This window comes from Octopus bimaculoides, chromosome 28 (genome assembly GCF_001194135.2).
Source record: "Octopus bimaculoides isolate UCB-OBI-ISO-001 chromosome 28, ASM119413v2, whole genome shotgun sequence".
Classification (NCBI taxonomy): domain Eukaryota; kingdom Metazoa; phylum Mollusca; class Cephalopoda; order Octopoda; family Octopodidae; genus Octopus; species Octopus bimaculoides.
In genome coordinates, this window is record NC_069008.1 from 5,739,557 (window position 1) to 5,755,572 (window position 16,016).

Here is a 16,016-nt window from a genome sequence, read left to right on the forward strand (position 1 = left end):
GGAAGCCTCGGAAATTTCAATCCCCCCCCCATTATCTTTTCCCCAGTATGATTTTTCACTAAGGAAAAAAAAAATCCGAGTTTCTTTTTATTATTTTTCTTGGTGAAAATTGTTCGGGGTTACTCAAAACATTTACCAGATTCACTTTGCCTTTCATCTTTTTGGGAGTTCAATAAAATATATACCAATTGGCTACTGAGGTCCATGTAATTGACTTAAGCACCATCCCATGCCCCGAAATTGCTGGCCTTCGGCCAAAATGTGAAATCATCATTTCATACGCATGCGCACTAAATGTACTTCGGCCTCAATTCCTTATATCTTGACAAACGTGTTTGATGCTAGAATATCTCTTAATCGACTCCCAAACACATTTATAATACATTTCTCTACAACCTGACGCACTTATAACAACATTCTAAACACATTTCCGTAAGTATTAAACAATGAAAACATTTAATCTTTCAATACTTCGTGTCTCAGATGTCCTTTGTTTTGTTCGACATTTGGCTGCTATTTCTAGCTATGGAAGCAACCTCCTACACTCTCCATCGTTTCCACGTTTGTTTGTTGTGTGCTTTCGTTGGAGAAATATCCTCAAATAGACTCCAACCACAGAAATGTTGAGAAACCAATGATTTATTATAATGTATCGAATACTGAGTATTGCTACTTTATATTTAGGAGTGAAAATTGGTTATCAGCGTTGCTGAGGTTGCAATCCCCAAATACAGGTGACGGAGTCTGCTGTGAAAAAAAAAAAATGGTGGAATAATGTTTTAAACATGCGTTGGCTTTTTGATTATTTGTGGAACTTTCAGAAAATGTTTGCGAATTTGTGTTCTATTCATTGCAATTCATACGATTATGCCAAAACCGAACAAAACAGATTAACATATATTTTTGATGCGTGATTTAAGGGCTATTAAGCTGTTATTTTATTTGTGCAGTCCTCCAAGAAACCTAGGAAGGACTAGATCTTTGTCTTGACCCAAGAGACTCTTTAGCCAAGTGATACCACTTCCTTGTTCATTGAATGAAGATTGCTACTTAAGATATGAAGAGACTGAGCAAGAATAACTGCATCATCTAGGTTTGTAATCTTAGTTTTAGCCTTGACTGCACGATAATTCGATTGAGCCACCACTCAGCCAAGTCTCCAATTCATGTAGGCATTCAACAGAGTGGGAGCCAAGACACAAACCTTGACGAACACCAGGTCTAACTGGGAAAACGATGTTGGGTATATATATATATATATATATATTCCTCCATGGCAAGGTTTAATTTGTGTATACAAATTTAATTTGCGGTCCATGGGAAGAGCCGTTTTAGCGATGCGTCCTGCCCAGCTCTTCGAAACGCCGGTGTTAAAACGGGGGTAGCTGATGAAGAAGAATGTTTTCTATGTGGCTTGTGTGTTTTCTCGTCTACGTTTTGTTTGCAATGCCCTGTACCCAGATATGCACCTATACATACAGGTGGATGTCGGTATGCACATACCTGTACGTATATATGCATATACTCATTTACTATTTGTTTATATATATATATATATATATATATATACATATATATATGTGTGTGTGTGTGTATGAATGTGTAGTTGGAGTTTAGAAATATGTTAGCTTTACACAAGATTTTCTGATATAAATTTTAATAAATTAAAAAGTTCTTTTGTTCAAGTAAATATTTATTTCTAGAGTTTATCTCTATGGAAATGTTGAATCTGTATTTTCTAAGTAGCCTCTATATGTTACACTGTTGTTTCTTTATTATTTCAGAATATCAGATGACATTGGCATAACAGAAGATACATTCTCATTATTTATCATCTTTTAAAGACCAAAATGAAGATATTGTACAGAGCAGATATAAAAGATTGTTTCTAGAAATCTATGGTAGAATTCCTCTGATATATTTACTCTGAAATGTGTTATTAGCAACCTTTCTAGACATCACTGGCTGGAGTGTCTACAAGATGAGTCTGTTTGCAGATTAAACGTGGATAAATTTACTAAAGAGTTTTGGAACAAAGGTAACACAATGGACAGAGATACAGCAGTCGAAATATTTGTAAACAAAAGACTATAGAACCAAAGACAAGGAAAAAAAATATATATATTGTAATTTTCAAAGAAGAATAATGGAAAAGAGTGAGAAAGCAAAGGATTTGACTTTTCCAAAAGGCACCGAGAAAGGGAAACAAAAATTATCACATGACTGTGATGTGTGTAAAAAGTCTTTCTCTCAAAAGAGTCACTTGAATATGCACAAATGTATTCATGCAGTGGAGAAGCCATTTCACTGTGACATTTGTGGTAAATCATTCTCTAAAAAATTTTACCTGACAACACACCAACGTATTCATACAGGGGAAAAGCCATTTCACTGTGACATCTGTGGTAAATCATTCCCTCAAAGTAATAACTTAACTACTCATAAACGTATTCATACAGGGGAAAAGCCATTTCACTGTGACATCTGTGGTAAATCATTCCCTCAAAGTAATACCTTGACTACACACAAACGTATTCATACAGGAGAGAAGCCTTATCACTGTGATGTCTGTGGTACATCATTCTCTCACCATAGTGCTTTAAATTCTCACAAACGTGTTCATACAGGGGAAAAGCCGTACCAATGTAACATCTGTAGTAAATCATTCTCTCAAAAAGGTAGCATGACTACACACAAACGTATTCATGCACGGGAGAAGACTTATGACTGTGACGTCTGTTTTACATCATTCTATGACCGAAGTGCTTTTAATTCGCACATGCATCTCCATGAAGGGAAGAAACCATTTCACTGTGACATTTGTGGTAAATCACTCTCTCGTAAAGATAGCTTGACTAGACACAAATGTATTCATACTGGAGAGAAGCCTTATCACTGTGGTGTCTGTGGTACATTATTCTTTAAAAAAATTAACTTGACTAAACACAACCGTATTCATACAGGGGAGAACCCATTTCACTGTGACATCTGTGGTAAATCATTCTCTAAAAAAATTTACTTGACTAAACACAACCGTATTCATACAGGGGAGAAACCATTTCGCTGTGAAGTTTGTGGTAAATCATTCTCTCAAAGTTATAACTTGACTACACACAAACGTATTCATACAGGAGAGAAGCCTTATCACTGTGATGTCTGTGGTACATCATTCTCTAACCAAAGTTCTTTAAATTCTCACGTACGTGTTCATACAGGGGAAAAGCCATTTCACTGTGACATCTGTGGTAAATCATTCCCTCGGAGTAATAGCTTAACTACACACAAACGTATTCATACCGGAGAGAAGCCTTATCACTGTGATGTCTGTGGTACATCATTCTCTGACCAGAGTGCTTTAAATTCTCACATAACTATTCATACAGGAGAGAAACCATTTCACTGTGACATTTGTGGTAAATCATTCACTAGAAAAATTTACTTGACTAAACACAACCGTATTCATACAGGGGAGAAACCATTTCGCTGTGACATCTGTGGTAAATCATTCTCTGACAAAAGTGCTTTAAATTCTCATGTATTTGTTCATACTGGGGAGAAGCGATTTCAGTGTGACATTTGTGGTAAATCATTCTCTCGAAGTCATCACTTGACTACACACAAACGTCTTCATACAGGAGAGAAGCCATATCATTGTGGTATCTGTGGTACAAGATTCTCTGAAAAAAGTGCTTTAAATAACCACCAGTATTTTCATACAGGGGAGAAGCCATATCACTGTGATATCTGTGGTAAATCTTTCACTCAAAGTAGTACCCTAACTCAACACAAACGTATTCATACAGGAGAGAAACCATATTCCTGTAATATCTGTGGTAAATCATTCCCTCGCAACTCTGCTTTGACTGAACATAAACATATTCATACAGGAGAGAAGCCATAACTTTGGTAAACACAATCTTATTCATACAGGAGAGATGCCATATTCTTGTGATATCTGCGACAAATCATTCTCTCAAAGTAGTGACATAACTAGACACAGACGATTTCATACAGGAGAGAAGCCATATCGCTGTGATATCTGTGGTAAATTGTTCTCCACAAGTAGTTACTTGACTACACACAAACGTATTCATACTGGAGAAAAGCCCTATCACTGCCTACTTCTTACAAAGACCATAATAGTAATTTTTGATTGTCATTGAAAATCTTTAATACAATTTTATTTTAAATATAAGCAAATGCAGTGAATTCGAAAATACATTCTTGTAGCATTTATTTACATGCAAAATATATATCTTTATATACATAAATAAAATGATATTTATGATTGCACATTCAATAGTTGTAGAAATTAGTATGTAATAACCAAGTGCTGATAAATGACCACTCTAGTGTGAACTAAATGTGTATCTATTCTTATAGATATATGACTGTCAATGTGACACTTCATAAGAACAATAAGCATTTTGGCCCCCTCCGAAAATGGTTGTAATGTTGTGGTCTTCCTCCATAGCAATAACCAAGCTACTCATTAGGGAATTATTATAATTGTCAGAGTTCCTTCTAATCCAAAACAATAAAAAGTGACGCTGTAAATGTATTCACATGAGAGAGGAGATGGAACAGTGTGTGGTAACAACTTCTCAACTCTATAGTTTATGTTACCACATTGAAGCTAACTTACTTGCGGGATACTTTTGGAATAAAGACAATTTCTTCAAGACTTTGAATTTGTTTCGCATGAATTTTTTTATGAAACTATTAAAACCAATATGCATGGCTGTGTAGTCAGAAGCTTGCTTCCCAACTAAATGGTCCTGGGTTCAGTCCCACTGCATGGTTGCTTGGTCAACTGTCTTCTACTTCTATTATCATGTAAAATTTGATTTAATTTGGTTGAGCTGTCTGAGAATGCATTGGGAACAGGCAGGCAAAGAATTTTATAAATGTAGATTATATAATTGCCATTACTGCCTTGATAAATAAAATAACATATGCAAGTCACTTATTGTCATCATGTGATAAACAAACACAAATTCATGTATGGAATTCATCTTTCTATATAAGGGAGATTTATTACTTGATGCCGTGGAGGCGCCATGGCCCAGTGGTTAGGGCAGCGGATTCGCGGTTTCGATTCCCAGAACAGGCGTTGTGAGTGTTTATTGAGCAAAAACACCTAAAGCTCCACGAGTCTCCGGCAGGGGATGGTGGCGAACCCTGCTGTACTCTTTCACCACGACTTTCTCTCACTCTTACTTCCTGTTTCTGTTGTGCCTGTAATTCAAAGGGGTCAGCCTTGTCACACTCTGTGTCACGCTGAATATCCCCGAGAACTACGTTAAGGGTACACGTGTCTGTGGAGTGCTCAGCCACTTGCACGTTAATTTCATGAGCAGGCTGTTCCGTTGATCGGATCAACTGGAACCCTCAACGTCGTAAGCGACGGAGTGCCAACAATTACTTGATGCCATTACAGTACCTTCATTTATATACAATTCACACCAGGATCCATTTTGTTGTTTCGTGCCTTCTCTCGATGGAAATGTTACCTCAAGATATTTCAAGTACCTGGGCAATGATGTAGGGCAGCATCATCATACTGTATTGCGCCACGTTAGTTAATAGTGGAGGTGGCTGCTCTAAGAGCATAGCTGTGAGAATAAGCTTAGGCTGGGCAAGGTTCAAAGAGCTTCTACCTCTGCTAGCAACAAAGGGCCACTCTCTCAGTGTGATAGGCAGATTGTATGATGACTGTGTGTGAACAGCTATGCTGTATGGCAGTGAAATCTGGGTTGTGACAACTGATGACAGACGTTGGCTTGAAAGAAATGAAGCCAGTATCCTTTGCTGGATGTGCATTGTCAGTGCACATTCCACAGAGTGTAAACATCTTGAGAGAAAAGTTAGGCGTAAGAGGAATTAGATGTGGTGTGCAAGAGAGACAACTGTGCTGGTATGGTCATGTGATGCATTTGGAAAGAACAGCTTTATAAAGAAATGCCAGTATCTAAGGAAGCTGAGGTAGAGGTAGATTCAGGAAGACATGGGACGAGGTAGTGAAGCATGATCTTCGAACTTTAGACTTCAGAGAGGCAATGACTGCTTTTTGTTAAGCCCGATGCTTATCCTATCGGTCTCTTTTGCTGAACTACTAAGTAATGGGGACATAAACACACCAACACCGGTTGTCAAGCAATACTGAAAGACAAACACAAAGACATATATGGATATGTATATATAGAATGTCATGTTTTGTTTCAGATAACCGTGGCTGGTTCATCTTGATGTAGCTGTGTGTTGGTCATGCATGAACTGGTCTAGTCTGTGTGCCTGGAGTGACAGAAGATAAATGAATGACAAGAAGAACCAGGTAAATTCAATGCAACTGTTATTTATTACAACCCCTTATAAAAATACATGGCAAATGTCTTACATATTGTGAAGTAACTGGTTTGACAAATTTTAAGGAACTCTATCTGGAACAGTGGAAGTTGTATCATGGTTGAAATTCTGTAGCAAGTTCATGGCTTGGTTCTGTGTGTTGGGCAGCGTCGGTCGTTCTGATCTGATCTCTTTCTCTCTGTGCAGGGATAAAAACTGTTGCTCAAATACTAAATGGTTAGTTAAGACCATTTGATCTTTGCAACGGATTTAGTCTAATGTTAATTGCATGATCAATGTTGACAACATTGAATCACGCCCATTATCACCATCATGATCATCACTTATAGAGAAAGATTTACCACAAATATCAGTGGGAACACTTCACCCTTGCTATGATCTCGTTTGTGTTTCCTGTGTGGATATGTCTGATTAGAACTCACAGAGAATGATTTCCCACAGATATCACAGTGATATGGCTTCTCTCCTGTATGGAAACGTTTGTGAGTAGCTAAGTTGTCATTTTGGGAGAATGATTTACCACAGACACCACAAGAATAGGGTGTCTCAATATGTTTACGATTAATTAGCTTACTATTAAAAGGGAAACATTTATTACAGATGTCACAGTAACATGGCTTCTCTCCTTCATAATAAGTTAAAGCACTGTTGAAAGAGAACAGATATTACAGGAATATGGTGTCTCTCCGGAATGAAGATGATTGTGAGAAGTTAAGCTCTACTTTGAGAAAATGATTTACTACAGATGATATGGCTTCTATCCTATATGAACATGGATGTGAGAATTTAAAGCGCTTCGGTCAGAGAATGATGTCCTACAGACATCACAGTGATAAGGTTTCTCTCCGGTATGAATACGTTTGTGTGTAGCCAAGTTACCTTTTCGAGAGAATGATTTACCACAGATATCACAGTGAAATAGCTTTTCCCCTGTATGAACACTTATGTGAGAATTTAAAGCACTTCGATCAGAGAATGATGTACCACAGACATCACAGCTGTAAGGCCTCTCTCCTGTATGAATACGTTTGTGTCTAGTCAAGTTATTACTCTGAGGGAATGATTTACCACAGATGTCACAGTGAAATGGCTTCTCCCCGGTATGTACACGCATGTGATAATTTAAAGCACTTGGGTCAGAGAATGACATACTACAGACATCACAGTGATGAGGCTTCTCTCCGGTATGAATACGTATGTGTGTAGTCAAACTCCCCTTCTGAGAGAATGATTTACCACAGATATCACAAGGATATGGCTTCTTCCCTGTATGGAAGCGCATGTGCGAATTAAAAGCACTTCGCAGAGAGAATGATGTACCACAGACATCACAGTGATAAGGTTTCTCTCCTGTATGAATACGTATATGTGTAGTCAAGCTACCTTTTTGACAGAAAGATTTACCACAGATGTCACAGTGAAATGGTTTCTCTCCTGTATGAATACGCTTGTGAGAATTTAAAGCACTTCGGCCAAGGAATGATGCAAAACATACACCACAATCATAAGGTTTCTCTCCGGTATGAATAAGTTTGTGTGCTGTCAAGCTACCTTTTCGAGAGAATGATTTACCACAGATGTCACAGTGAAATAGCTTCTCCCCTGTATGAACAAGTATATGAGAATTTAAAGCACTTTGGTCAGAGAATGATGTACCACAGACATCACAGCGATATGGCTTCTCTCCTGTATGAATACGTTTGTGTCTTGTCAAGTTATTACTTTGAGGGAATGATTTACCACAAACTTCACAGTGAAATGGCTTCTCTCCTGTATGAATACGTTGGTGTGTTGTCAGGTTAATTTTTTTAGAGAATGATTTACCACAGATATCACAGTGAAATGGCTTCTCCCCTGTATGAATACGTTTGTGCTTATTCAAGTGGCCCTTTTCAGAGAAGGGCTTTATACAGACATCACAGTCATGCGACAATTTTTGTTCCCCTTGTTCTGTATCTTCTGGAAAAGTCAGATCTTTCAATTTCTCACTCTTTTCCATTCTTCAAAATTCATAATATATAGACATTTTTCTTCTTGCTTCTATTTATCTTCTGTTATGCCAATGTCATCTGATATTCTGAAATAATAAAGAAACAACAGTGTAACATATAGAGGCTACTTAAAAAAATACAGATTTAACATTTCCATGGAGATAAACTCTAGAAATAAATATTTACTAGAACTTTTTAATTTATTAAAATTTACATGAGAAAATCTTGTGTGAAGATAAAATATTTGTAAACTCCAGTTACACATTCACACACAAATAGTCTTGTACTTGTTTCAGCTGTTTTGACTGTGGCCATGCTAGAGCATCATCTTAGAGGGTTTTAGTCAATCAAATCTACCTAGGACTTATTTTTTGAGCCTAGTACATATTGTATTGACCTCTTTCGTGAAACTGCTAAATGATGGGGACATAAACACACCAACAGTGATTGTCAAGTGTTGATGGCAGAATTCCGCCTTTTTTTTTTTTTGCACAGCAGATCTTATCAGAAAGATCGTCCAGATATTTTATTAGCAACATGAATTACAATCGGGTTGAAAGTTGCGGGAAAACCTCCTGAAAATAAAAAAAAAACACCTGGCAACTGACAATGTTTCGGACTGCAGCTTCATCAACCATGACAACCAATTGTCATTCCTAAACATAATATAGCAATACTCACAATGTAAATAATTCAAAACAGGTAGGGAGTATATAAAGAACTTAGAAATTACTCATTTTGCCCCGCTTACCTATTTTGTCCCTTTCCCCATATCAAGAAACAAACATTCGATAAATTATAAAGCATTGGTATCTCAACATTTCTGTGGTGGGAGTGTATTTGAGAATATTTCTCCAACTAAAACACACAACAAACAAACGTGGAAACGATGGAGCGAGTAGAAGGTAGCCTCCATAGCTAGAAATAGCAGCCAAATGCCGCACACATCAAGGCATCTGAGACACAAAGTATTAAAAGATTTAATGTTTTCATAGTTTAATACTTACGGAAATGTTATTATAAAGGATAGTGTTGTTGTTATAAGTGCGTGAGATGATAGAGAAATGTATCATAAATGTGTTTGGGAGTCGATCAAAAGAAATTCAAGACGTACTGAATGGAAGCGGAAGTACATTTAGTGCGCATGTGCATGAAATGTTGGTTTCACATTTTGACACAAGGCCAGTAATTTCGGAGTGGGTGGTGCTGCCTAAGTGGATTACCTGGACCTCAGATGTCAACTGGTATTTATTTTATTAAATCCCAGCAAAAAGGTGAAGGGCAAAGTTTACTAATCTGGACATACCTACACAATTGTGGTACTACTAAAGCAGAGTGGTCCCGAACGCGCACCTGCGCTAGCTAGTCGTGCGTGGTCGATCCTACAAAAAGTGCGCGTGCTCGCGTGTGCAAATGAATATATGTGTTTAGGGTTAGGGTTAGGATCGCCCACTCACGACTAGCTAGCGCGACTGCGCGTTTGGGACCACGCTGCTTAAGTAGTGCCCACAATTGTGCCTCTTTCGGGTTTCTTTCTTCGTAACTTTCAGACAAAAATGATAATTTTTAATGAAATTTTCAATACATACGCAACAGATGGTGTAGATTACGACCGTTTCGGAATTTGTTCAAAAAAAAAAAGAAAAGAAAGTGCTTGGGTATAAAAAAAAATGCGTATGAAAGGAATATGAAAACAAAAATGCGCGTTAAGCAATGGCGAGGTTTCGGAGAGGACTAGGGAATATTCACAAGATCCGAGTTTTTGCCTCATAACTTTTAGGAAAATGGGGTTTTTAAATGAAACTTTATATAAATACCTTTCAAACGGCATACATTACGGTTATAAAGAAATTTGTGGGTAAATTTTTTTTCCGAGGGGGTAGGTAGTAGACTTCGAAAAATTCACAAGATCCGACGTTTTCGCCGATAACTTTGAGGAAAAAGCTTCTTCAATTCCAGACTTTTGGAAAATTAATAAATAAAATAAATAAATTATTTGAAAGTTAAATATCATCTGAGGCTGTTTACACTACATGCAGGAATTGAACACCTATTTTCTATACCTTAAAATACCTCTGACGAGATACAACTTTCAAATAATTAAAAATTTTATTAATTTTCTGAAGTGCTGTAACTGAAAAAGCTGTAAGCGATGTTTGTCTATTTTTCAATTAAAAAAAAACAATAACTTATTTATTACCTCTCTATTTTCTTATCTTGTTAGAATAAATATAAACCACGGTTTCCATAGTTACCTTGCAGTTGAGTACTAACTATAATGTTCAACGTTACTTGTACAGGTAACTCAACAGTACTTTCATAGCATTTTGCTATCCCTCACTGAGATTTGTAACCTTTATTTGTGTGTATATGATGATGATGATGATATATATATATATATATGTGTGTGTGTGTGTGTGTGTATAATCGTAATCATCATCATCGTTTAACGTCCGTTTTCCATGCTAGCATGGGTTGGACTATTTGACTGAGGACTGGTGGACCAGGTGGCTACACCAGGCTCCAATCTGATCTGGCAGAGTTTCTACAGCTGGATGCCCTTCCTAACACAAACCACACCGAGAGTGTAGTGGGTGCTTTTACGTGCCACCGGCACGAAGGCCAGTCAGGCGGTACTGGAAACGGCCACGCTCGAAATCTTCATAAAATATATATATATTATATATACTCTTTTACTTGTTTCAGTCTTTTGACTGTGGCCATGCTGGAGCACCGCCTTTAGTCGAGCAAATCGACCCCAGGACTTATTCTTTGTAAGCCTAGTACTTATTCTATCGGTCTGTTTTGCTGAACCGCTAAGTTACGGGGACATAAACACACCAGAATCGGTTGTCAAGCGATGATGGGGGGACAAACACAGACACACATACATATATATATATATACATACATACGACGGGCTTCTTTCAGTTTCCGTCTACCAAATCCACTCAAGGCTTTGGTCAGCCCGAGGCTATAGTAGAAGACACTTGCCCAAGGTGCCACGCAGTGGGACTGAATCCGGGACCATGTGGTTGGTAAGCAAGCTACTTAACACACAGCCACTCCTACGCCTATATGTATATATTTATAGACATACATAGACACAAACACAAGGATGTAGTCTATAATGACTATGAATGTAGGAGTAACTTCATCCTGACTCCATTCCATTCGGCTGTAATTTTATGAACCGTATTCTATCCACCCATTCCAATATGTTTAATATTAGACTCTTTCCTTTTCTCAGATCATTTCCAGTGTTTCAGTACCACAACCCATTTTTATTTACCCAAAGAACTGCACACCTCATGAACCCTCCCATTCATACTCTATGTTCCTGTCAACTTCAATACAGATTCAGCTCAGCAGGAATTTCAACCATGTTTCGTGGTCTGCTACCACAACAGCTCCTTTATAGGGTCCAGTTAGCTCAAGACATCATCTGGAGGAACCACGTCCGGTTTCGGCCCCTACTCCTCTACCGTTTTGACGTGGCGGTGCCCCGCCTTTCGGAGGTGTCTTCAGCTCTGGTGTTGGGTGCATGTCTTCTTTCTTCTCTTCCCTGGCCTCTTCGATGCAGCATCAACGAGTGTCAGCGTCCGACTGACTGTCTTGTCAAATTCCCCTTTTTATACCTGCTGCTAGGCTCCAGCAGGCTGCCCCAGCAAGTTGTCACGTGACACTGTCTAAACTTCCCGCTGCTAGGCTCCAGCAAGTATTAACCTCATCCAGTTGCTCTTAATCTTGCATTGTCCTAAAATAGCCATTGTTTCATGCGTGTTTCTTTCATCTTTTACTTGTTTCAGTTATTTGACTGCGGCCATGCTGGGGCACTGCCTCGAAGAGATTTTATTCGAATGAATCAACCCTAGTACTTATATTTTTGCTAAGCCTGGTGCTTATTCTGTCGACCCTTTTGCTGAACAGCTAAGTTACGAGAACGCAAACACACCACCACAAGTCAAGGAATTCTGAGAGACAAACACAAAAAGGTAAAAAGATACATATATATTTATAATGAGTGTTGGTTATGAGTTTTGCTTAAGTAAACTGTAGCTGGTTCATCTTGATGTAGCTGTGTGTTGGTTATGCATCAACTGGTCTAGTCTGTGTGCCTGGAGTTACCATATATATAAGAATGACAAGAAGAACCAGGTAAATTCAATGTGACTTATTTTATTACAACCCCTTATAAAAATACATGGCATATGTCTTACATATTGTGAAGTAACTGGTTTGACAAATTTTAAATAACCTTTGTCTGGAACAGTGGAAGTTGTATCATGGTTGAAATTCTGTAGCAAGTTCATGGCTTGGTTCTGTGTGTTGGGCAGCATCGGTTGTTGTGATCTGATCTGTGTCTCTCTCTCTATCTCTTCCATCTTCTCTCTACCCAAAAGCATGAGGGACCATTCCTTATATAATAATTGGTGGACAGGAAGAGAATTTTTCTTTGTTGGGATAAAAACTGTTGCTCAAACACCAATTAGGTGTATAAGACCATTTGATCTTTGCAATGGATTTAGTCCAACCCTGATTTCATGATCAATGTTGACAATACTGAAATACACACGTCATCCAATGTCTGTTGTCCATTCTGGCATGGGTTGCATGGTTTGACCCGGGTTGCCAAGCAAGAAGGCTGCACCAGACACTAATCTGAGTTGGCATGTTTGCTGCGGCTGGATGCCCTTCCTAACATCAACCACTCTGAGAGTGTAATTTACAGTTAGGGAGTTTCCCTTTTTTTTTTTATTGTTTCTTCTTTCGCATAGAAGGAACTCTTACAATTACAGCAATTCCCTGATGAAAAGCTTGGTTATTGCCATGGAGAAAGCCCACAACACTACCACCAGTTTAGAAGCTGAAAATGCTTATGGTTCTTACGAATGGTCACATTGGTAGTCATACATCAATATAGATAGTTATACATTTAGCTAACACTAGAAGTACCGAGCAGTCATTTATCACCACTTACAGAAAATGATTCACTACAGATGTTACACTGATATAGCTTTTATCCTGTATGAACACGTTTGTGAGAATTTAAAGCAGTTTGCAGGGAGAAGCATTTACCACAGACATCACATCGATAAGGCTTCTCTCCAGTGTGAATACGTTTGTGTCTAGTTAATGTAATGCTTACAGAGAATGATTTACCACAAACGTCACAGTGGAATGGCTTCATTCCAGTATGAACACGTATGTGAGAATTTAAAGCACTTCGATCAGAGAATGATGAACTACAGACATCACAGTGATATGGCTTCTCTCCTGAATGAATACGTTTGTGTGTAGTCAAGCTACCTTTTTGTAAGAATGATTTACCACAGATGTCACAGTGAAATGGCTTCTCCCCTGTATGAAAAGACATGTGCGAATTAAAAGCACTTCGGCCAAAGAATGATGCAAAACACACGTCACAATCATAAGGCTTCTCTCCTGTATGAATACGTTTGTGTGCAGTCAAGCTACCTTTTTGAAAGAATGATTTACCACAGATATCACAGTGAAATAACTTTTCCCCTGTATGAACACGTTTGTGAGAATTTAAAGCACTTTGTTCAAAGAATGATGTACCACAAACATCACAGCGATAAGGCTTGTCTCCTGTATGAATACGTTTGTGTCTAGTCAAGTTATTACTTTGAGGGAATGATTTACCACAAATGTCACAGTGAAATGGCTTCTCCCCTGTATGAATACGTTGATGTGTAGTCAAGTTATTACTTTGAGGGAATGATTTACCACAGATGTCACAGTGAAATGGCTTTTCCCCTGTATGAATACGTTGGTGTGTTGTCAGGTTAATTTTTTTAGAGAATGATTTACCACAGATGTCACAGTGAAATGGCTTCTCCACTGCATGAATACGTTGGTGTGTAGTCAAGTTAATCTTTTTAGAGAATGCTTTACCACAAATATCGCAGTCAAATGGTTTCTCTCCTGTATGAATACGTTGGTGTGTAGTGAAGTTAATTTTTTTAGAGAATGATTTACCACAGATATCACAGTGAAATGGCTTCTCCCCTGTATGAATACGTTTGTGCATATTCAAGTGACTCTTTTGAGAGAAAGACTTTTTACAGACATCACAGTCATGTGACAATTTTCGTCTCCCTTTTTCTCTATCTTCTGGAAAAGTCAGTTCCATCAATTTCTCATTCTTTTCCATTATTTTTCTTTAAAAATCACAATATATATATATATATTTTTTCTTTTTCGCTTCTATAGTCTTTTGTTTACAAATATTTCAACTGCTGTGTTTCTGTCCAGTGTTACCTTTGTCCCAAAATACTTTAATAAATTTATCCAAGTTTAATCTGCAAACACACTCATCTTGTAGACACTCCAGCCAGTGATGTCCACAAAGTTTGCTAATAACACATTTCAGAGTAAATATATCAGAGGAATTCTACCATAGATTTACAGAAACAATCTTATATATCTGCTCTGTACAATATTTTCATTTTGGTCTTTAAAAGATGATAAATAATGAGAATGTATCTTCAGTTATTCCAATGTCATCTGATATTCTGAAATAATGAAGAAACAACAGTGTAAGATATAGAAGTTACTTAAAAAATACAGATTCAACATTTCCTTAGAGATAAACTCTAGAAATAAACATTTACTTGAAAAAAAGAACTTTTTAATTTATTAAAATTTACATCAGAAAATCTTGTGTGAAGCTAACATACTTCTAAACTTCAGGTGCACATTCACACACACACACATATATTGGGCTTCTTCCAGTTTCTGTCCAAGCAAATCCTCTCACAAGGCTTTGGTTAGCCAGAGATTATTGTTGAAAATACTTGCCTAAGGTGGTACACAGTGGGGCTGAACCCGGAACCATATATATGTGTGTGTGTGTGATATATATATATGGCACTGACGCCTTCCTGGCACGTGTAAAGACATTCAAGCGAGATCGTTGCCAGTGTCGCTGGACTGGCTCCTGTGCAGGTGGCACGTAAAATACACCATTTTGAGCGTGGCCATTGCCAGTACCTCCTGACTGGCTTTCGTGAAGGTGGCACGTAAATGCACCCACTACACTCTCTGAGTGGTTAGCGTTAGGCAGGGCATCCAGCTGTAGAAACTCTGCCAAATCAGATTGGAGCCTGGTGTAGCCATCTGGTTTCACCAGTCCTCAGTCAAATCATCCAACCCATGCTAGCATGGAAAGCGGACGTTAAACGATGATGATGATGATGTGTGTGTATAGCTCACGATAAGGTCATGATTTCAATTCTCAGCAGCATGTTGTTCCCTTGCGCAAGACAAGTTCCTCCACTTCACTCAGCTGAGAAATGTAAATTCTACCTGCAATCCTTCCTAGGTTTCTTTGCGGATCCTACCTTGTGTGTCTCCGTTGTGAAATTTTTTTTTTTTTTAAATCAAAATTTCAAATATGGACAGTCCAAAGTTTTGGCTTAAATCCCAGCAATGGACTATTAGATGTGATGATGGAAAACATCAATACGTCAGAGTGACAAACAAACGTGGAGGGTAGGTGATCATGAGATGAGCTAAAAACAACAGCTAAATAACCCTTAAATCACGCATCAAAAAAATATATGGCACTATCATGCTATTAGCTGTCAGAAGTGAAAGTGCTCACTGCTAGTGAAGTATCTGTCTGTCTGCCTG

At 38.0% G+C, this 16,016-nt stretch overlaps 4 protein-coding genes across 9 annotated transcripts in view; 1 reads left to right on the top strand and 3 right to left on the bottom strand.

Moving 5' to 3' along the window:
• LOC106880986 (zinc finger protein 91) overlaps window positions 1-307 on the bottom strand; it is a 3,877-nt gene extending 3,570 nt beyond the window's left edge. Inside the window, exon 1 of the mRNA XM_052977329.1 lies at window positions 137-307. The gene's annotated coding sequence lies outside the window, so the exon portion shown is untranslated. The remainder of the gene's footprint in view (window positions 1-136) is intronic.
• LOC106880981 (zinc finger protein 91-like) overlaps window positions 1-4,691 on the top strand; it is a 21,113-nt gene extending 16,422 nt beyond the window's left edge. Inside the window, exons 1-3 of one of the 4 annotated variants that reach the window (XM_052977332.1) lie at window positions 311-432; window positions 951-1,093; window positions 1,785-4,691. In XM_052977332.1, coding sequence (XP_052833292.1) covers window positions 2,147-3,901 — 1,755 coding nt within the window. In that variant the 5' untranslated portion in view covers window positions 311-432; window positions 951-1,093; window positions 1,785-2,146 and the 3' untranslated portion in view covers window positions 3,902-4,691. Of the gene's footprint in view, window positions 1-309; window positions 433-950; window positions 1,094-1,784 lie in introns of those variants that run through there. The other 3 variants (XM_052977333.1, XM_052977331.1, XM_052977334.1) reach the window with 3 other exon arrangements.
• Window positions 4,692-6,335: 1,644 nt separating this feature from the next.
• Window positions 6,336-9,572, bottom strand: LOC106880989 (zinc finger protein OZF). 2 transcript variants are annotated; one of them, XM_014931172.2, is made up of 2 exons: window positions 9,365-9,572; window positions 6,336-8,443 (listed from the first exon to the last, which is right to left on the bottom strand). In XM_014931172.2, exon 2 carries the CDS (start codon window positions 8,363-8,365, stop codon window positions 7,124-7,126), a length of 1,242 nt encoding a protein of 413 aa, XP_014786658.1. In that variant the 5' UTR covers window positions 8,366-8,443; window positions 9,365-9,572; the 3' UTR covers window positions 6,336-7,123. The 2 variants fall into 2 exon arrangements, with proteins under 2 accessions (XP_014786658.1, XP_052833297.1); XM_052977337.1 differs by lacking the exon at window positions 9,365-9,572 and adding an exon at window positions 9,109-9,328.
• A 2,948-nt stretch (window positions 9,573-12,520) lies between these two features.
• LOC106880980 (zinc finger protein OZF) overlaps window positions 12,521-16,016 on the bottom strand; it is a 15,160-nt gene continuing 11,664 nt past the window's right edge. For both annotated transcript variants that reach the window (XM_052977339.1, XM_052977338.1), the window contains exon 2: window positions 12,521-14,896. In XM_052977339.1, coding sequence (XP_052833299.1) covers window positions 13,378-14,535 — 1,158 coding nt within the window. In that variant the 5' untranslated portion in view covers window positions 14,536-14,896 and the 3' untranslated portion in view covers window positions 12,521-13,377. The remainder of the gene's footprint in view (window positions 14,897-16,016) is intronic.